Here is a 22,107-nt window from a genome sequence, read left to right as displayed (position 1 = left end):
GGCACTAAATAATTCTGCGCACTCTGCACAAACCCTTACTTAGGGCCTGTTCGGATTCCCTCCCCTCCACAACTCCGCTCCCGGAGCTGGAGGAGCGGCAGTTCAAAATCGTGGAGTGGGGAAGGAGGGGAATTCCGGAAGGAGGTGCTCCACAGATTCTCTAATTTCACGGATCGGGAGGATTACCGAACACCCCTTTAGTACCACAAATCTTTACTTGTTGGCCTCCTGATCAAATTATGTGTGATATGCATCATGTGTTGATCGACACAAATCTGCACTTACCTAGTGGCAAGTCCAGCTAACTATCTCAAAACCAACCATCGACACATGCACTTGTTGGCTTCCTTTCGAAATTATGTACACGTTGAGAGCTTAAAGGGTTGAAAGAAGCATCTTCTTTTACCTTTTCGATTGTGTGTGTTGCGCTGAATTCCATTCTTGTGAGCACAAGGTTACCTGTCCATTTCTAGTTTTTGGAGCACAACAATCTGGAGTTAATTGCATAGCACAACCTCATTCCAGCTATCTACCATCGCCCGTGTCCTCCCAATCCTAGCCGCCATCGAAGGCCTTCTCCATGTTGTCGCCTTGGTCCTCCTCTCTTTCATTCGACGGCCTCGCGGTGGCAAGAGGGGTAGGGAGCCACCCCTTTCGTTCTTCTTAGTTCTTGTAGGTTCTTAGTTCCCTTAGGTTTTCATTTTCTGATGTCCTCGACGAGTTGGCAGCGGTGATGGCGTGTGGAATAAGGTCTTTGCAGCCTCTCCCTATGTAGACGACGTCCGTTTCGGCGTCGACAAAGGGCCTCTGAGAGTAGATGTTGCCAGATTTGTTGGCTCACTTAATATTTGGGTAGTTGGTGTGTCAATCAAGGGAAGCAATTGGCTAGATCTTGGTGTGGCGACTTCGACCTCTTCTTTCAAGTTGTTCTGTAGCATGGTCTGGTTTGTTCAACCCTCTAGACTGGTGGTGAAGGGTGGCAAGCCTGCGTTACGTGGGGTGATGCCCCAATTAATATTCTTTGAACGGTTATTAGATCTCGTTTCTAGCGGTGATTGCGATCTTCAAAGCTTGGTATGGCGAGGGCATTTGCAGGTGTCCCTTTCCCTTACTGCTGGTTTAGCACATTTCTCAAACTCTGATGGGTGTCGTGCAATCGAAGGAAGCAGACGGCCAGTATGTTTTTTGATGTAATTTTATTTTTGATGCTTGTTTTGTATTGCATTGCAGCGTCTCCTATTTTTCTTGATATATTTCAATTATAAGATGCCATTCGGGTGCCTTCTCTAAAAAACACATTCGGGGCTTGGGTTATAGAAAGCCACGAGTTTCCCCAAATTGCATTTAACCACCACTATAGGGGCCACCGAGTAACATATAGCACTGATTTTCGTATTACCTCGTTGTAACAACATTTCTGATCGGTGGGACCCAACTATCAGGTTGACTTGGCGGCCCAAGTGGGCCTGCATGTAACTTTTGGAGACTTAATCAACTCCTTCATTCTCCCGCATCTCCATCTACATCGTGGAACGTGTCAGCCCTTGTTGAGTCACGCCTACCCAGCACCCGCTCCGCCCACTCCTGCAAAGTTCCCACCCTGCCTAGCTATCTACATCGTTGGTTGATCGGGGGCCCAACCAGAGCTGAGCCCACCTTGCTATCCTACTTCTCATTGATGGAGGCTTCAAACCAAATGGTTCTAAGATCACAAGAATCCCCGTTCTGTCCCCCACTAAGCGGCCCACCAAGCACAACAAACCTATTTCATCATGGCTTCCCGTCCTTCCAAGTAGGTGATCTTCGTGCCCTTAAAAACTCTTGAGTCCTTCACGCCAAGTAATCTAAGGCTAAAAATGACTTCTAACTGACTAGGGGGCGCACACCCTTCAAGAGTAACATGCAAAATAAAGTCACTTGATGGAAACTCCATCAAATGTCTTCAATCAGAGCACCTCAAGAACCCATAGGATTACTCTGTCACAAGGATATGTTTGTGGTGAAAGAGATGAACTTGAGGTATAGGGGTTCAGGAAAGGGAGGAGCTCATGTCTTTCATGAATCAAAAAGTGTTCATGGAACCACCCAATACTTATTTCGTCTTTCTTGCCTTGGATCTCTCTTCCTCAATCGTTGTGGTGTATGGATGGCATGTATGTCTTTTTTTTTGATTTTTTGGGAAAAAAGATGGCACGTGTGTTTGGAGAACTTTAGGATCTTTCATGAAATTTCACAATGAATATATTGTAACAAATCGATGAAGATAACTATTCTACTACAATCAGTGGTGAAGCTAGCACAGGATTATTGGGGGGGGGGGGGCAATGGCAAAATATGGCTTTATGAAGGGGTAAAAGTCCCTATTTTTCTCAATCAATGCCATCCCAAAAAAATTCTTCACAAAAACTACCAGGCTTGGGGGGGGGGGGGGGGGGGGGGCACAACCCCCCCAGCAGCCCCCCCCCCGCCATACACATAGCTCCACCAGTGACTACAATACTTGTCATTGCCTCTTGCAATTACTTCAAACAGTATGGAACCAGTGAACACATATTCTTGTACGAACACTGCTGGCCAACCGATGCCTGCTAGCATTTGCTAAGATGCGTGAAATATTTAAGAACACATTGGAGCGTCAAGATTTGAAAATACTCCCTCTGCCTCAAAATAAGTGACTCAACTTTGTACTAGCTTTAGTACAAAGTTAGTACAAAGTCGAGTCACTTATTTTGAGATGGAGGGAGTAGCTTTAAAAATAATTCAAAACAGTTTTTAAAAATCATGAACAATTTTTAAATACCGAATAATTCTATAAACACAAAAAAATCAAATTCCATTTTATTTTGAAAAATGCAATTTTTTTGGAATTCTGAACATTCTTTTAAAGCACGAACAGTTTTTGAAATCCTCAAGCAGTTTTAAAGTGCGAACACCTTTTGAAAATTCCATTTTTTGAGAAACATGAATAATTTATCAAAAACATGAACATTTGTTTAAAACGTGATCATTTTTTGAAAACGTGATTTTTTTTCAAATGTTGATTTTTTGTTGAATTCTTGAACATTTATTAAAAATTATGAACAAAATTGAAATTCCAAGCATTTTTTGTAAATGTTTTTTTGAAAACCTGAACAAAACTTCAAATTATGAATAAAATTTAAATTTTGAACAAGTTTGGAAATTCTGAACATTTTTTGAAATTTATGGAAAACATAATAGAAACCAAAAAAACGAGAAGAAAAAGAACAAAAAAAAAACAACAACATGAAAAGCCGATTCGAGAACCTTCTAGAAGGTTACCAAAACCAGTAGAACGTACACTAGGCTACTGAAAAATGGGCCGGCCCACCAGATTGCTCGCCTCGGTCGCAGTGTGCATCTGACATGTGACAGAATTTGTCGGAATCATGAAGGAAATTTTATGGGAGCATCGTCCATTACTCTCAATGGTGTCACGAATGTCCCTACACTTGAATCCATGGCGTGCCGGGAGGCACAGGCGCTTGCTCTCGACCTATTGGCATGTCGAGATCGGAATCCGATTTTCCGTAAAACATTAGCAGGTTGACGCGATTGTAAAAATGTCTTATATTATATTATGGGACAGAGGGAGTAGATGATTATAGTCACAAGCAACACGGCAATACCTTTAGATGATTGGAACAACATTTTAACAGAATTATACATAACGGCGAAACGAGTGCCTCAGACAAGATACGAACGGCATTGGATCTTTCCCAGGTAGCAGGTACAATATCGAATCGAATTATTTACGACAGCGACGCGGTACGGATCGAGTCCTCTCGTCTCGTCTGTCGATTTGGATTGCAGCACCATGCAGTGCATGCAAGCCGGCCTGCCGGCTGGCTAGTTGCCGGCGAGGGCGACCTGCCCGGCGACGAACGCCCTGAGGTTCCTCTCGGACGAGCCGCCCACGGCAGCCGCCGCCCGCGCCTTCTCCCTCCACAGCGCCGCCTTGGCGCGCACCACATCCGACGTGGCGAAGCCGACGCATCTCTGCAGCTCGTCGGCCTCCAGCACGCCGTCCTTCTCGCTCACGGCGGCCCTGACCCCGGTGCCGAGCTGCCGCTCCACCAGCCACGCGTTGGTGCCCTGGTCCGTCCACTGCGGCACTCCCACCACCGGCACGCCGCACGCCACGCTCTCCAGCGTCGAGTTCCACCCGCAGTGCGTCACGAAGCAACCCACCGCCGGGTGCGACAGCACCTTCCCCTGGTCGCACCACTCCACCACCATGCCCCCGCCGGTGCACAAGTCGTCGCCGTCGACCTCGCCGCGGTTATCCTTCCTCAGCACCCACAGGAACGGGCGGCCGATCTCCGCCATGCCGCGCGACACCTCCGTGATCTGCCGCTTGCTCATCGTCGACAGGCTCCCGAAGGAGATGTAGACGACCGACCCCGCTTCCTGCGCGTCCAGCCACTCCAGGTACCCCTTGCCGTCCTGCTTGAACAGGTCGTTGCTGTCGTTGGCCGCCGCCGCTGCCGAGGCGTCCAGGAAGGAGAGGACGGGGCCTATGGGGACGACGTTGATGCCGTGCTGGTGCAGCGTCGCCACCGCGTCGGGCTCCATGGCATCGAACGTGTTGGCGAGCACGGTGGGCGAGTCCTCGCGGTCCAGCACGTCGAGCAGCTCACGGAACGCGGCGAGCACAAAGGAGTAGGGGTGGTCGTCGGACGCGATGGTGAGGAACGACGGCAGGTCGCGCAGGCGCATCGGCGGGAGCCCCCGGACGCGGACGTCCGCCCACGGGTCGCTCGCTGCGGCGGTGACGGCCTGGTCGAGGCCGTCAGTGCCGCGGAAGAAGTGGAAGTAGGCGGCGAGCACGGAGGCCGGCTGGATCCAGTAGAGCGCGGCGGGGACGCCGTGCGCGTGCGCGACGTCGGCGACCCAGGAGAGGAGCACCGTGTACACCACCTGAGTGACGGGGGTGCCGGCGTCGCGGAGGCGCGCGAGCACGCCGTCCAGCGTGCGGGCCCCCACGACCTTGAGGTTGGACATGTAGTGCATGCTGTCGTGCGCGGACCTGTCGAAGCCGCCGTCGTAGCCGTCGGAGTAGGGCACGTAGCGGACGCCGGCGCCGTCGACGTGGTCCACTGCCGCCGCGTCCGCGTCGTCCGGGAACATCTTGCGGCAGGCGGAGACGGCGGTGGAGACGGTGACGCGGGCGCCCAGCGCGGCGCGGAGCAGGCGCAGCGCGAGGTGGCGCGCCGGGTTGATGTGGCCCTGTGCCGGGTACGTGACCACGAGGAAGTGCGGCGCCTCCTCCCCCGCGCGCTCCATGGCCGGCATTGCCGCGTGCGTGCGTGCGATGCGAGTGCAAGAAGCCAAGAGCCAAGAAGCCAAGAGCGTACTAGGTAAGCAAGAGTGTCCTTGCTGGGGTGGGTTGCGGCGCGTGGTGGATGTGGTGGTGGCCCTTCGCTGCGCTTGTTATATACTCCGGCGGAGGTATCGTCGGGAATTTTTTTTACGGCGGAGATGACGGAAGTGCTGACTACATGGCGCAGGGGGGGCCATGTCAGACATGTGGTCAGCAGGCGTGGCTGGGCTAGCGCTGGCTGCAGTTCAGGCGTTTGTGTGGCGGTCCGTGCTGCAGCAAGCAAAGAGGAAGACGTGGATTGCCCAATTAATGGCTGGAGCCGGTCACATGTACTCCTCAGACTTGGTTGTCAACTTGGGGTTAGCCAGAGAGGGAGAGACGCATCTGAGCGTCTCTGATTGATTAAGGTTCGTGCTGAAATTTTGCATGTCTATCCACAAAAAAAACATTGGTAACATGTCGGAATGTCCCCTCCCGGCAATTCCTTGCATGTGCAGCGAACGAACAACCAAGCTGTCTTCCTTGGCTCTTCACCATCTTAGTGCGATCGAGGTTGAACTTCAGTTGCTGTTATATTCTCGAAAAAGCATACTGCTGTGCACTTGATATTTTGAGAGACACCGGTCATAACGTAACCCAAGAACAATACGGCACCCACACAACGTCTATTGAAGAACATTTCAGAGTTGTGGAGCTTCGAAATTGATACACCTCAATATCGATGGGGACATCGCCTTCGACTTTAGGAGTAATTTATGTTTGATACTCCTCCCTCGATCTTCACGCACGATTTTCAATATGTAATAAGTACTCCCTCTGTCCTGTAATATAAGATCGTTTTTGACGCTAATGAGGGAGTACTATTTTTCACATGACACATGCATATATAGGCCTCTAGCTATTTTCATTGATGCATGAGTTGCGTGATTGGTTTGCAGCCAATATTTTGCTAGCCAAATGTTGGCATTGACAAATATTGGTAATACCAAGCCTGATAAATATTGATAAATTTATGTGAGATAGGCAAGATAACCTAGTAACCATTCAAGTGACTCTTACTACACATGCATTTCTCCTCTTCATTTCAACATTTTCAACTTTATGCATTGGACCACACTTTTTCTCTCTAAGCACCCGCCTCCTGAAAAGGATTCTGCTTCCCTATCCGAATCTACCTTTTCTATTATCCGATCCTACATGGCATGTGAGGCATCATCCTGGAGCTATGCAAGCTCCAGGATGATGCCTCACATGCCATGTAGGATCGGATAACAGAAAAAGTAGATTCAGATGGGGAAGCAAGATCCTCTTCAGGAGGCGGGTGTTTAAAAAGAAAAAAAATAAGATCCAGTACATAAAGTTGGAAAAATTAAAGTGAAGGGACGGATACATGTGTAGTGAGAATCACATTTTATTTTTTGATAGGCCTCACTAGTAATAGCATGCATTGGAGAGAAAAAATCAATACATATACCTTAAATTATTTTTTGTCATGAGACATATGTATCCATATGTCATCATTGTACATACCCTTACATGCACAAATACATTGATACACGGTGCCTGGACGTATCCGTCTTGACCGGAACCATAAGGTTAGGGCATGGCCAACGCGTCGCCTCAACCTGATGCTCCGCAGAGCCAGGTAGGCTCGGATGCCACGGTGGTGGTTCGGCTAGTGCTCCACAGGTGTCAGGGGATCCTGCAGAGGAGCCTGTCTCTCCGAGAGAAAAAGAAAAGGCAAGATAAAAAGGAGAGGAAAGAAGGAAGGAAAGCGGCGACAGCGACTCACAGCAGGATATGTAAAGAATGGAAAAGAAATATGGGCTCACGTCATGAGACCACTGAAGCCTGTTGAATTAAACGGTGGTCTCAGCTCCGTTAGCAAAGTCAAGAAATGATGCACGGTGCAACTTGCATGTCCTTTTTTCATGCCAGGTGTCCTGCCCGTATACGTGCCAAAAGAGAGGACGTCCCGAGTGACGGCGCATAGAACTGAACTTGCTGCTCCCCGCAAAAGAGAAAAGAAATTGAACTTTCTCTTGAATTTCTTCACTCAGTTTTGTTTTTCTCTCTTGTTTTTATTATTGTTTACTTTCCCGATAATTCGCGTGTGTACATGCAGTCATATGAGGTCGTTATCAGCACCACTCGTCCCCACGTGATTCGTGCTACTACAATACATCATTGCCGTATAACATTTCCTGGTCAGCGTACACCAGCCGGTATATTGCTCGCATCGCCTTTGTGCCCCCAGTAAATGGCCAACATGGCAGCCTCACGCATTGAAACGTTATGTGCGTTGATGAGAATTGATTGCATGGCAGTGTAAATGGCTAGCTGCACCAGGCAGGAACGAGACCCATGTTGATCACACCTCAATTACAACGGCTAGCTGCACGACGACCTGCTTGTACTTAATTAGGATATTTGATAAAGTGCCTCATCTTAGCAAAAATACAATGGTGAACATGGTGCGCGCGCATCTCATGTGAATAGTAAATTCATAAAAAAAATCCTAGAAAAAAATAAAAAAAATCTAAAATTTCACGGTAAGAAGCTTAGTCGATCATTCTACTTACGTGTGAAGTTTTATGATGTATTGACACCCATGGTATTCTTAGTGAAGAAAATACAAATATGACCGTACTATTCATTAAACAATGTTTTTTAATATAGCTTCAATTTTGTCATTTTTGCCCAGATTTACCACATATGTGATTTCTTCGTGAAACTTCATATGCGAGTATACCGGTTGACTATGTATGTTAAAAAATAGATTTTTTTAATTTTTTTCTAGCATTTTTTGAATTTACTATTCATACAAGGTGTGCGCGCACGCACCCATGTTCATCAAATCCGCATCCCTCATCATAGTTTGTCCTTTGCCTGGAATGATATTCTCAAGGTTTTGGCAATATCCCAAATGACGCATGGTGCTTTGGCACTGATCAAATGCTCTAGCAAGCATATGAGCTAAATGGCTCTCAAGAGTCAAAACCGATGTCAAAAGGTCAAACAGCCCCTACCCTGCTCCACTGTATATGGCTTCTCCAGCTCTCCAAACTTCTCCGTACAAGCTGCTCGGGCGTCTCCGTGTCTGGTACGGTCTGTTGTGTCTCTGCTGCTTACAACTGTACTTGAGTGGCATGGGGAATGATTAACCTCTTCACAGGTTCCTCCTCTCACCGCCACCAGCTCGACCTCGTCGCTCATCTCCCAGTATGCTGTCCCTCTGTGCTCTAGGACTCCTCCGACGCGTGCCACCAGGGCCCTGCGTTCTGTGCCCAGGTGTGCTCGTTTTGTTCCCTCTCTCTGACAGCATTGTGCTCAAGAGTCTTTGCTTCAGATGGCCATTCTAATTTGTTTCCCCTTCTCCATCCCTACCAGCCTTGCCGGAGTTCCAAAGCATGTATTTGTCCATGTCTCAGAGTAGTTCAACATCACCTCCATCGCATCACGCTGTGCTAATCTTTCTTCATGCTGCAGCACGGAGGGTGCAGTTTTTGGAAATGGGACAACAAGCAGCAGAGATGTCATGAATTACTGGTGTCCATGCACACGTCCGACCCACCCAACGAAAATAATTGGCGAGTCGTCGCCTGCCATTTCGTGTAAATGCTCTAATTTAAGAAGACACTGTGCACCATCAATACACCCAGCTACCCTGCAGCCGAATAATGATACCCAACAGACAAGGTTGTATTCATACAAACATAAATTGGTTGTGGCCCACTCGCACGAGGGTATAGCAAGGCGTATTCCATTTGGTAAGCAATTAACACTGTTTAGTATTGCAAGTGGGGCGCATGAGGCTATATTAGGCTGGTCGTAATGATAGTATTATAAGCAGTATCATCCATGTTAACTAGACTTTATGAATGATATGACACACAATTAAATGAGGAAAGAGAGGGTGTGGTATCATATCATGATACCGTATCATGTTAAATATTGTACTATTTTGTGTCATGCATGACAATTAATAAGGCAACCTAAAATACTAACTTATGATATTATGCATTATAGAGGCAGTATCATATACCAGTATCATATGCATGATAATAGTATATGATACTCCCCATCACAACCAGCCTTAGCTAGCAATCACGATGCACTCGTGGACGCACATGATTACGGCAGCGCGTAGCTGCATGTCCTCAAAATCCGCGTCGTTACTTTCCTTTATATCTTCAATAAATATAAAACACATACTCCCTCCATTCCACAATGTAGTGCTTTTCTATCCTCGTGCTTCAATTTTGACCGTAAATTTAACTATCAAGACCGATTGCGGTGGGAGCAAAAATTATATCAGTGAATTCGTATTCGAAAAAAGTTTTCAATTATATAATTTTTTTCTCCCGCCCCAGTTGGTCTTATTGGTTAAATTTATGGTCAAAGTTGGACCTCGGGAAGCGTGGATGCACTATATTTTAGAATGAAGGGAGTACATTTCACAAGCATGTTTCGAAACATATGTTAAACATGTATTTGAAAAAAGTTAAACATATGTAAAATACATGTTTCAGATGTATATGAAAAATGTGCAATGTGTATGAAAGAAGTAGATAAGAAAACTTTTAGTATTTGAAAAAATAATATTAATCACGTATTTCAGTTCTACATACATTCATTTGAGCGACAATGTTACGCTCCCGATCGAATTAACTTGTGGCAAGGTAGGATACAGGTCCGGATTACAAGCAATTTGTGGATACATGAGTCTAGAGGAAGGGGATCGGGGGATGAGAGCCGCCGCCAGGTTACAAATTCATCGATGCCTTCTCTAGAGGAAAACCTAGCCTGCTTAACGAAGCCGCTCGTGCCCCAGGTGTGGGCTGGTAGGAGGGTGCTGGGCCTCCGCAGATGCTGGGCCCGCTCCGGCCCAGGGGTAGCTGCTGATGTAGTGGGCCTGGAAAGTGCTTGGGTCGTAACAGACAATTAATATGGATTGCATGGAGTAGTACATTCCAGAACTTTCAAAACTGCGGACAATTTCTAGTACATGTCTATGTATATAAAAAATGCACATTTTGTCTGTGAAAAAAACACATATGTGTTAAAAAAGAATGAAAAGGAAAAAACTTACAAAAATCATGGAACACAACAAAACAGACAAAAAACCTATAAATAAATAAATAATACCAAAAGGAAAATAAAAAATTAAAGAAAAAGGAAGAACAATAAAAACAGACAAAAACCCAAAAATAAGTAAAGAATACCAAAAGAAAAAACAAAAGAAGAAGTAAGAACCAATAAAAAGATAAAAGGAACAAACAAACCAAAAGGAAAAAAAAGAAAAATATGAAGAAAAACAAAAGAAAAAAAATAGGAACCATGAAAGAAACAAATAAAATAGAAGAACAAAGGTAAATGAAAATAGGAAAAACGGGCGACTGCGAAAAGCGAATGTAACATGTGACAACATGTGCCACGAACACGCAATAATGGGCCGGCACGATACCGTAGCGCTCTATAGGCTGGTTCTCATTCTTCGTGTTTTTGATGCACGATTTATAAGATAAAACATTTTAAATAAACGAATCCATGAAAAAGTGAAACTTATAGGTTAGGACAAGTGGCCATGTGCGCCACTTGTGGCAACCTGAAAAGGTGGGAGGAACTTTTGCAAGGGATACCCCTTAATTAGTGATTTTGCAGCACTGTTTCACATAGCAGTAACTAGCACGATAGCTAGCACACGTGTGTCCTCATGGGTCAACCCTTTATTGGTTTTCAAGCACTTTCTTCAGCTTTTGTTGAAATGGATGTCGTGGGAACGATTCCGACAATAATAAGGGATAGAGTAAAGGAGCATGATCTATCAAGATGCATATGGGTGACACAGTGGTTTTAGCGAGTTTGGGCCTCTCGCGATGGAGATAACAACCCTACGTCTCGTGCTCCGGAGAGGCTTTATTTTATTTGAGTATGTATCCGGAGATTACAACGAGAGAGAGAGAGGGGGAGGGAGAGAGAGAGAGAGAGGGAGAGAGAGAGAGGGATAGAGAGAGAGGAGAACGGATCCAAATGCGAGAGCTAAGTCCTGAGGCTAATGGCGGGAGAGTAGAGGGAGAAGAATGAGAACCTGTCAAGCTATGCGGTGGGGGTGGCTTATATAGAGTGCGCCACCCCCTCACCTATTATGTTATAAATTAGAGCATTAATGCCATAATATCAACCCGTTATGAAACCTCCACTATGAAGATGACGTTTCAACTGCCTTGCCGACTGTCGGTCTTCGCACGCCCGGGTGAGCCATACAATCGAGTGGTTGCCTGTCGTCCGAGTGGATGGTACGTCGATGCGTCTGAGTGGATAGTATGTGTCAATGAGATTTATCTGGACCCACCTGCTGTGCAGACCCCATGCTTTACGATATTTTGACCCTTCGTGGGCCTACCTGTTATTTGTATCCCCAACAATAGAGAAACTGGCCTAACAGAGCTCTTCTTTAAATAGGGGTTTACCAAAAAATAGATATTGTGTATTTTTTACACCAACACAAGAAAAAATTTACAAATTTTTAAATGTTTGCAAATGAACATTATATTTGCGAATTCAAAAAATATTGGTAAATACAAAAAATGTTAATAAATTAAAAATGAGCATGAATTTGGAAAGTTTGCGATTTAACAAAACATTCGTGAAATCAAAAAATATTCCCAAATTTAAATATTTAGCGGAATCAATAAATATATGTGAATTTCAAAGAATATTCTTAAATTCAAAAAATATTATTTTGGAATTTTGTGTGTGAATATTTTAAAATATCCATAGATTCAATAAGACTTGTGTTAACAATTGTTAGTGAAATTTTAAAAATATTTTTGAATTGCTAGAATATTCACTAAGTTGGAAAATGATCTCAGATTTTCAAAAATGATCATGAATCCATAAAATATTAACGAAACTCAGAAAATTATTGTTAATTAAAAACAATCACGGTTGCAAAAAGTATTCTTCGATTCAAAAAAATTCGTGGGCTTATAAAAAATGTTTGCTGATTCAAAAAGTGTTTGTGGATTTGAAAAGTACATGTGGACTAAGAAAATCGGAGCTTTGAATAAATGTTGCAAATTATAAAAAATATAGATTTAAAAGTGTTCATGATATGTAAAAACGTTTGTGGATTTAAAAATAAATCCGTGAACGTTATGGGCCGGCCTGTTTGCTTGTTTTCTAGCTTTCCTAGGCCGAATGGACCTACTTATATTTCTTAAAAAGGGCAAAGCCTAGGACTTGCGGGAAGGTTGACATTTATACTAGTGCTCTATGAAGTAAAGAGAAGGAAGGGATTACGCAATAAAAAATTTAAACCTTTTGTTTGTGTTGATCCTCTTCCATTGTTTCAGTATTCACAGATCTAGTACTAGCATCTTATACAAGATGAAAGAGGATTCAGATTCTATAGTTGGCTTTAATGTAGCTCTGGTTCTGTTTTGATCGATTTCACCCCAAAAACCAGATAGTGTGGACATTTTTAAAAAGTCCAAGAAACATTTTTGTTGCAATGTTCTGGATTTTATCAAATATATAATAATTAAAATATTTGTCGATTCAAACGATGTACGAATGAAAAAAAATCTTTGCAAATTCAAAACCTGATCATGAATTTGGAAAATATTCAGGAAAATTATTCACAAATTTTGAAAACATGTACGTGGATGCAAAAAAAAATCATGAATTTTAAAATATTCATTGATTCAAGTAATGTTCACGTGCTTGAAAATTTGTTCTTGGTTTCATAAAATGTTCGCGAATTAGAATGTTACCTAATAAAAAATGTATTTTTTAAATGTTCTAAAATTTAGAAAATTGCAATGAAATTAAAAAATGAGCTGGAATTCAAAAAATGTGAAAAATATTCACAAATTCAAATAATGTTCATAAATTCAAAAAAATTCCTAAATTCATAAAACAAATTGTGAAATTAAAAATTGTTCATCGCATGCAAAGATGTGCAAATTTAAATTTTTGGTGAACTCATAAAATGTTTGTGGATTAAAACTTACTGAGAAATTTGGAAAATGTCCTTCAATTATGAATTTCAAAATGGTCATGAATTATGAATTTGAAAGAATGTTTAAAAATTTCGAAGATGGAAAATAAAAAAAGGAAAAGGAAAAAGGATTATTAAAATAAAAGAACCGAAACAAAGAGGGTCACAAAAAACACAACAAGATTACACATGAAAAACTATAAGACGGACCCGATGATGTAGCAGCAAGTGTTCGAGGGTATGCGTTTCCCTAGCATCCGTCACGTTGCGCGATACATAGGATTTACTTCAAAGAAATGCTTACGATATGTGTGTCGCATGCCTGCGGTCCGTATAATATTACCTTGCCCGGCCCACTGGACGCATTGCACCAAGAAAAACCTAGGCCCATCCCACTAATTTCATTGTATGTATCTAGGTTTAAAAAATCGATCATACAAAAGAAATATTTCTTGGGAGCACCTAGTTTTTTTAATGTTGGCTGGAGAACTGTGAAATTCGTTGATCAAAAAGAGGTATTACAAGAATACTCCCAAACGAGGAATGCACCGCATAAAGCAGATGCTAAAAAAGAAGAAAGGAAAAGAGGGTCGGTCGGTTTATTTAGGAAAACCAGGCTAAAACCAAAGCAGTGCATAGCTCAACTAGGACTAAAGCACCACAACATTTATAAAAAACTGGACGTCTGCACCGTTACCAGAGTGCACACCAACAACTGTCGTATTGTACAAGGCTGCTATGAGTATATCCGTAAACATCGAGGAAACTAGAGAGGAATGATACATCCGAAAGAGTGATACATATGCCGCTCCGATCCCACGAGGCTAGCTGACATAGCTCATGTGGCGCTACTTGTATACAAAGGGTGCTCCTGCTGCTCACACTGTCGACCGACGATCAACTCCAAACGGATGCACCACCAATGCTCCATGCTCACCAAAACGTTGTCGGCTCTAGATCCACCACACCACCACTAACCAAGCGCTCCCAATACCAGACTTGACTCCAAGGCAATGCTTCCAACAAAGTAATGACACCACAGGCGCCACCATTACACATGGTTTTCATCGGGAGACAAGAACATGGAGCAGGGAGAGGTGTCGGCCCCCCTCGATGGCACCTCCAACAAGGAAAATCATACCCGAAGGCGTCATTTGCCATCAATCCAAACCGTAGTCGAGCAGGACTTTCGTCGGGGAGCACCTATGCCGAAACGACGTCTCCATATAAAGACTAGGCTTAGCAAGATTCTCCATGGCCTAAAAATAAAAGAAAAATCAAACCGTAGCAATACACTGGTACATCTTTTCGATAAAGGCATTTTTATTGACTCAAAATGTAGTATCAAGCGGATACAAAGCATGATGGACAACATCTACTAGCATGTGATATATTTTTCTTCTTCCATTGCAACGCACGGACATATTTGCTAGTCTACTATAAACAGGAGAGATCCAGCCTCTCCACCCATCCCTACTCCGACCGGCAAGGCCGCCAGAGAAGGAAAGATGGGGAGCCGGGAGGACAAGGGCGACGCTCAAGGGAAGGAGATGGAGAGAGAACAGGGAGAAGGGAGAAAAGAGTCTAAGGGTACCTCTTAAGCAGTGATTTTCACATATTTATGTGCTCGTCGAGACATCAAAACTATTGCAACATTTTGTTATCAAACATTTCAAGAATTTTGACCTGAAACTTCCAGGCGCAAACATTTCGGCACCCCACAAGGAATTTAAAAGTTATTTCCTTGGTAATTTTTCTTTTTTCGGAGTGAGAATATACAATCAACTCAACTCCAAAAGAATTAGTTTTTATCTGCAACGGCCAGAAAGCAAAATTGGCCTTTTATATACAAAGAGGAACACGTTCGGCTCTTTCCTTTCTCTCCCCCTCTCTTTTACCTCCAACTTGGGCAAAAAACGAGCGACCGACCAACACTTCTTGATCATCGTCATCGTCGTCATCATCATCATCATCCGTCCATGCGTCGTGGAAGTGAAGTAGCGTCAAGTCAAGCAAGCTCCCTACTTCTCTCTTTTCTTTCTTGTAGATTAGCTGTTCTTCAGTAGGTAATTAGCACGAGCGAGAATAAAACGTTCGCTCACGCACACGCGGACGACGACCCCACCTGCCTCCGCTTCCACACGATCGGAGCGACGATCATCCATACTGCAAGGTGAGCAAATTGTCCATCCGTCAGTAGATGCACACAAACAAATTATGAACAGTCTGCAGAAGAAATTTCAGCTCAGCAATGGCGTTCACACTTACTGTACGTGATCGCCGCTAGCCACTCGTTGCCGACGCGCACCCACGTGCTCGCCCACCCGACGTCAATCGTCCACCTGAGGATGAAATCAGACAACGCGTTAATCAATCAGTGTTCTCAGATCAGGAACATCTGGTGATCCAAGAGTGCAGTCAGTCAGTTCAGTCTGACAGAGTGTTTCTTCCTTGTCTGAAACTTACTTCTCCATTTCCTGATGCGCGTTCCAGCCGATGAAGAGCATGGCGAAGTACATGGCGCCCATGGCGAACACGAAGTGGAAGAAGCCGAACCCGTAGGGGATGTCGTCGTCCTCGGACTCCGTCTCGGCGCTCTTGAACTGGATACACTTTGAGTCTATCCCCGTCGAGAAGGTGGCCGCCACGACCACGATCACCGCGATCACGAAGCTCTGCCAACAGTGCATACATGGTTAGCACCTATTTTTCAGACAAGACTAGCAAGCACAGCAACTAAATTAACTGATGGCATGTTTGCCTCCTCTTCTAAATTTGTAGTACTGAATTAGCAGTAGTATATCACTGAAGAGAGACTGTGTTCTTACCGCGATGTTGAGCCAGTCTGCGCTCGTCGCGACCGCTGCTTTCCTGTTGCACATCTCCGTGTGCGGCTCACTGTAAATTTCACCATGCAAACAAGATGTAAGCAAGCAACTCCCGTGTCGAGAAATGAATTTATAACACGATGTTGGACAGACAGGTCTGAATTCATCTCTCTGTCTCACCTTCTGATCGCGGACCAGCAGAGGAACACGATGTATATCCCCATCAGCCCCGGTGCCAGGTACCCCGCCTTCACCTGATCATTTCACCAGCAGATCAGAACACAATTTCTTTCGAGACCAACCATAGAACCGAGACGACGCCATTAATTCAGCCTGACTAAGTAAGCACCTTGGAGTTGACGGAGACGAAAGTCATGATCTGCACGAGCGCGAGGGTGACGGTGATGAAGAGGATGTTGAGCTTGCAGGCGGACGTGGGCGCGTACCAGACGTACATGAGCACGATCCCCAGGATGGACCCCACGTACGTCACGATCGACACCACCAGCACCTGCATGTGGCTGCAACACCCATCCATCCCCAGTTGTTCGTCAGATTTCCATTGTACACAACAACTTGGCCAGACTCAGACAGACAGAGGAGGAAAAGGTAGTGGCGCCACGCACCATCTCTTGAGGTTGAGCTCCGATCGGCAGCAGTCGTTGAGCCACGTGATGAACCTGGTCACGCTGATGAGCTGGATCACGAGGAACGCCCTGCAGTTCAATTCACCCCGGAGGCAAGCTGATCAGTCACATGCTCCAAGAACGTGACTCAAGAACAAGGCGATCAATGTCTGCTAAAAGGAGGCGAGATCATGAGATGTAAGTAGCTTACCCTGCTCCGAAATGCGCCACCTTCCCTGAGAAAATCCAGACAAAAACAAACCCCAACGTCGATCGATCAGCAACGGCAAGATGATTAGCAGCAGGAAGTTAAAATTTTCTGCTTGGGAGATGGTTTGGGAGTTGGGACTGACCGTAGAGCTGGATGAGCGGCGAGGGCGCGAAGAAGGGGACGGCGGTGAGGGCCATCCAGAGCGCGATCTTGACGGGCCACCACTCGGAGTGCCACGAGTTGCGGCAGTCGTGCACCTTGCGCGTCTTCATGGTGGACAGGAACATGACGAAGAAGAAGAGGAAGCAGCCGAGGCTGATGCGCAGCACGCCCTCGGCGCCCAGGCAGTAGCGCGCGCCCTGGCAGCCCCTGAGCCGCCGGAGCTCGCCCAGCGCCGAGTGGCCGTAGTCGCGCACCGTCCACGCCAGCAGGTTGGTCACCAGGAAGATGAGCGCGTACACGTACCGCGCCATCATCGGGTTCGGCCCCACGCACACGCACCGCGCGCAGCACCACTCCTCCGCCACCCGGATCACGCACTGCTCCCCGCAGCTCCTCCCGCCGCCGCCGTCGCTCTCTGCCGCCTCAGTCGGCGCCACGCCGGCACCCACGCCGCCGTCCCTCTCCATCGCAGGGGTCGCCACGGCGGCATCCCGCTCCACCACCACCTCCGGCGCCACGCGGGCGCCGCCGCCGCCGCCCCTCTCCGCGGCCATGGGCACGCCGGCGCCTCCGGTGGTGACTGGCAAGCCGCCGTCAAGCGTCATCGGTGGACCGCTTGATGGCAAGAAGGAGCGCCAACGGACGAGTGCTGCTGTAGCTGTGCCGGGTTTCCTGCGGACATGAACGAGCAGGGTCACGAGATCGTCCGTGGCGTACGCTTCCGTGGATCGCCTATGAATATAGGCGCGCGGATCGGCTAGCTTAGCTCGTGAGCGAAAACGATGTGCTACTTTTTTACTCCCTCTCAACGGAGTGACGTCCCGGGCATGCTTTTTTATGGCCGAATTAGGACCGTTCTAAGCCGCTCTGCTTGGACAGAAATATGATTTACTTGTGCCTGCCATGACTCCCGAGTTTGACCCCGGTTGACCTCCTATATTTTTATCGACCCCACATGACTAACGACTAAGCAATCTACGGCTACTCGGTTAAAAAAACCACTCCCTCCGTAAAAAAAATATAAAAGCGTTTAGATTACTAAAGTAGTGAACTAAACACTTTTATATTTCTTTACAAAGGGAGTAATAACTACTACCACCTGAGTAATTTTGTGGCCAAACAAAACGGCTTGCTAATTAATTTTGACTGCTTACTCGTTTCCCTTTCAACGGCTAGGATTGTGTGTTGTGTTGAACGACTGCTGCTGTGCTGAATCATCAAAGGTTTTGTGCCAAAGCTGCATGCATACTTACATAGAGTGGTATCCAATTTGATCTGGATGATTAAAAAGGGAAAGCAAGGCGTGAGTGGAGTGACAGTGACCAGAGAGAAGATGCATGTTACTACATGTATTATGTGTAGCAGCAACGCTTGCCTTTAAAGGAAGATTAGGGTTACAGATGGAGGTAAGGTAAGTAAAGAGAGAAAGCTCAATGCATGAGTAGTCATAGGATTGAGCAGGATGCACAGTCGCACATGGCTCTCTCTTTCTCTCTGTGCCTGTCATGTGGAGCTTTGGACGGCCGGCCGATGTGTATGTCTGTGGAATGGAAAAACAAAAGAGCAAAGCCGCAAAGGCAAAGCGTACAAATGGCAAAGAGATTGGATGAAGGGAAAAGGAAAGAGAGAGAGGTTGAATTCCTCCATCAGGAACAAATATTGCCGCTAATTAATTACGCTTAGAGCAATACATAACCTATGTTAAAAATCACGGACCGGTTTAGCAAGCGAGCGTTTGCTGGGAAGCATGGCAATTGCGAACGATTTGCACAGCAATTTTATGCTGTCCACGGATGACAGCTTTCTTTAGCGAGGATGGCAAACCCGCCCAGTTTAGTTTTCGCCAGGATTTGGCCGTGCTTCCTGAGGCCTTGTTCGGTTGAGGTGGTTTGTGAGGGGGATTGGCAGGGATTGAGGGGGATTAGATCCCCTACAAGCCAAATTCCTCTCCAATCCACTCCAATCCTCTTGGGAGGAGGATTAAACGAACAAGGCCTGAAGGAATTTGCCATCCTGGCGACCAAATAAATTGCTATAAAAAATATTTGTTTTGCCATGCCCTCCCAGAGAACACCAGCACAATAATAACAATACCCAAAATATGTAGTTTGGCTTGGAGGATTGCTTAGGGCTTTCTTTGCTTAGTCCTGTCCTCCTCCTCTTTTCTGTCGTGCGGCCAAGTTGCCGCTGGTGGTAAGCAACCATGCATAGTCCTTTTTGTGTTAAGTACAAACTAGGTTACTAGGTAGTAATTAACTTGTAAATTCTGTGCAAAGGAAGGATCTTCTTTTCAAGCAATAATCCCATCCTTTCCTTTTTGCTTGCACATATTCTCTGAATGATATGGAGAACCTTTTCGAAGCTTGCCGCTAGATATTTCCATGCTGCTCATCTATCTGCTAATGAACACAGAGATTCCCACTGCTCATCTATCTGCTAATGAAGTTTGAGATTCTCATTTATCCCGGCCGCTAAATGGGAAAAGCATTGGAATCTTACCGCTGGAGACCGCGCTTGGAATCTTAATCAGAGAGGGTGAGAAAAGCACCGTTGACGACGCACCTTGATTAGATCCACGTACGGCCGGCCGGAGCTGAACGTCGCGGTAGAGAATCGGATTCTACCTCGGGTTACCTAACCCGGCTGCTGTAGGAAGAAGAAGGAATCGGAGGGATGAGGGAGGGATTGGCGGGCACGGAACGCATCTCTGTGGCTTGCGCTCCCGACCACGGAAGGCAGAACCGAATGCGCTGCTTGCTATCCAACCGCCACTGTTGCGTATTATACTATTCGGTCTGCGCTCGTTTGCGGCCTCTCCCCGGTCGACAGCCGAACCGATCCGGGGAAAACGGTATTTGGCCCCGAATATATGCGGGAAAGGGATGGCGCTCCTTGTGGTTTCTGCACTGATTTGGTTAGGGTTCTAGTGTGTTGTATGAGAAAAAGGAGAGGAGATTCGGCGCGGCCAGGAGCTAGGATGCTAGCGAGCTTATGGTGTTCGTGCATGGATGATGATCGTGGGAGCAAGGAAGCGGACAGAGAGGGGGAGGAGGAGGAGGAGGAACTCACATGCACGTTGGATGGGACCGGACGGAGGAAGACGAAGGACTCCTTGATAATGTCTTCCGGGAGGTAGAAGCTGAGCTGGCCTGCTTGCCCGAGGTGTACGTACGCCTCTGGCTCAACTGTGGCTGGCAATAGCGGATTGGCGATGCGTCAATGCCGGCCTGGGGGTTTTATTCGGGCGAGCGGCGGAGGAGGGAGACGGGTTGGAGAGTGGGGGTGGAGGTGGCGGTGGTGCTCCGTTTTATTCCCGCCGCAGGAAAGGAGGCAGCGCCTCTATATTTTACTGCGTTTCGTTGTCCCTCTGTCGTCTGTACGCGCGCCCGGTGCGGTTTTTTTTTTCTTTCTGTTCTGTTTTCGGCTCGGTATAAGGAGTATTTCGTACGTGCCACACGCGTACACGCACCACCTCCGCCTCGCTCGATCTCTCCACGCACACACGCTTGGCTCCGGACCCACGGCACATATATGCACGGCCTAAAAATCTTCCGAGCTCCATCTATGTTGCTGTGTACGTTTTGGATCTACCCCGTGAGGTTCACTGGCTCACATTGCCGCTGCGGCGCCGTGGCACCTCATAGCTTGCCATCTCATCGTTTCTACAGCGACGGTGTGTGGACACGTACGGAAGTAAACGAGCCACCACGAGCCTCCTTCACAAAAAAGATGTGGAGCGAGTTGACCCCACCAGTCCACCACAAGCTTAACCCCGGCGACTCTGGTCCGCGCGCCTCGGCTTGGATTTTTGCGTCCGCGGCCCACGCCGGCGTGGTCTGACCGCCACAATTTCACGGAGACGGCAACGACGAGCGAGGAGTTGCAGTCGCTCGGCTCAGGCCCCGTATCTGCCACAACTGGAGCAGATTTTTTCTTGCGTTTGTCTACATGTTGACGGATTTTTTTGCTTCTCTTGCGAAAACTTACATGTGGACGAGTGGATGGATGGGCAACTGGACAATGCTTGGACTGGGAGAGACATGCAAAATCGGGTCTTTCTTAACCTTTTCTATTGCCTGGCCGCGCTGGAGGGCACTGTTGCGTCACGAGGTGCGGATCCCGGGGTTATCCCACCATCGGAGACAAGTTGTAAGACTGCCTGAGCAAAATCTTCCTCGTATACCTTTGTCAAAATAAACATTGGCCTAGCTAGAGAATGCCTGTGTACTATTTGCGAGTATGATAAATCCTGCTGCATGATTACCGCTTTTTGGCTCACCCGTCCGACTCGACAACTGACCCCTCCATAGGCCTACAGCCAGCTGAGGAACCACAAAGCCACTTGTGATCGTGAATCGATCCATCCACACATGCATGCATGTATGCCCGGTGAGCAAGCAAGCAATCACTTGCAAGGAATAATCGCCTCAGCAAACATATATAGCAGGGATATCGCCGATCTCGATCACTCTTTCGTGCACTTTTGGACCACGCGCGCCGGCGCACGTCATGGCGCCCCATATATGTCCGTGCATGCGCAGCATGCTCGGGGAAGGGCGTCCCGCCTCGGGCCCCTTTCGGGCTCGCCGCCAGTTGGGCGCAACGGCGATAACCGTACGTGCACACTTGTGCATGTAGTAGATGGTGTGCATCATGATCATGTGCTACGACTCGTCAATGTCATTCGGCTTTGGATACGTCTACGTACCGCCTTGCACGGCTGGATTTGGCAAGGCGACGTGGACGGATCCTTGACCTCCGTGGTGTAGTGCAGGCACGTACTTTCCCACCGGGGCGCGCTCTCTGGTGCATGTGGATGCGGAGGAGCACGAATCGGGTGGGTGCGTTCGTGGTTTGTATATGCTGCAAATTGCAAAAGGCCATAAGAATGCACGTAGAGGGCAAATTGAATCCATGATGCAGTGAACATTTCC

The 22,107-nt window shown here is 46.8% G+C and overlaps 2 protein-coding genes across 4 annotated transcripts; both read right to left on the bottom strand.

Annotated features, from left to right (window-relative positions):
* Window positions 1-3,620: 3,620 nt before the first annotated feature.
* LOC123060454 (UDP-glycosyltransferase 75C1) lies at window positions 3,621-5,440 on the bottom strand. Its single transcript, XM_044483183.1, has one exon. It carries the CDS (start codon window positions 5,311-5,313, stop codon window positions 3,868-3,870), a length of 1,446 nt encoding a protein of 481 aa, XP_044339118.1. The 5' UTR covers window positions 5,314-5,440; the 3' UTR covers window positions 3,621-3,867.
* Window positions 5,441-15,085: 9,645 nt separating this feature from the next.
* On the bottom strand, window positions 15,086-20,481 carry LOC123060453 (probable serine incorporator). Of its 3 annotated transcripts, none has more exons than XM_044483180.1 (10): window positions 20,243-20,481; window positions 17,154-17,845; window positions 17,012-17,036; window positions 16,801-16,890; window positions 16,524-16,695; window positions 16,355-16,428; window positions 16,175-16,244; window positions 15,813-16,021; window positions 15,615-15,688; window positions 15,086-15,512 (listed from the first exon to the last, which is right to left on the bottom strand). In XM_044483180.1, coding segments are annotated over exons 1-10 (1,476 nt in total). In that variant the 5' UTR covers window positions 20,245-20,481; the 3' UTR covers window positions 15,086-15,444. The 3 variants fall into 3 exon arrangements, with proteins under 3 accessions (XP_044339115.1, XP_044339117.1, XP_044339116.1); XM_044483182.1 differs by lacking the exon at window positions 20,243-20,481 and adding an exon at window positions 19,736-20,221; XM_044483181.1 differs by lacking the exon at window positions 20,243-20,481 and having other exon boundaries at window positions 17,154-19,667.
* Window positions 20,482-22,107: the final 1,626 nt, after the last annotated feature.

This window comes from Triticum aestivum, chromosome 3A (assembly GCF_018294505.1).
Source record: "Triticum aestivum cultivar Chinese Spring chromosome 3A, IWGSC CS RefSeq v2.1, whole genome shotgun sequence".
Taxonomy (NCBI): domain Eukaryota; kingdom Viridiplantae; phylum Streptophyta; class Magnoliopsida; order Poales; family Poaceae; genus Triticum; species Triticum aestivum.
The sequence above is the reverse complement of the archived record's forward strand: the minus strand, read 5'-3'. Positions and strand labels throughout refer to the sequence as shown.

What these genes read in the sequence shown, in the direction of transcription:
- LOC123060453 (XM_044483180.1), bottom strand. An exon ending in TGCTGGTCCGCGATCAGAAG is followed by an intron (nt 16,245 to 16,354) that starts GTGAGACAGAGA and finishes TGAAATTTACAG; the next exon opens with TGAGCCGCACACGGAGATGT. An exon ending in GCGCATCAGGAAATGGAGAA is followed by an intron (nt 15,689 to 15,812) that starts GTAAGTTTCAGA and finishes TTTCATCCTCAG; the next exon opens with GTGGACGATTGACGTCGGGT.
- LOC123060454 (XM_044483183.1), bottom strand. Translation starts at nt 5,313, where the DNA reads ATGCCGGCCATGGAGCGCGCGGGGGAGGAGGCGCCGCACTTCCTCGTG.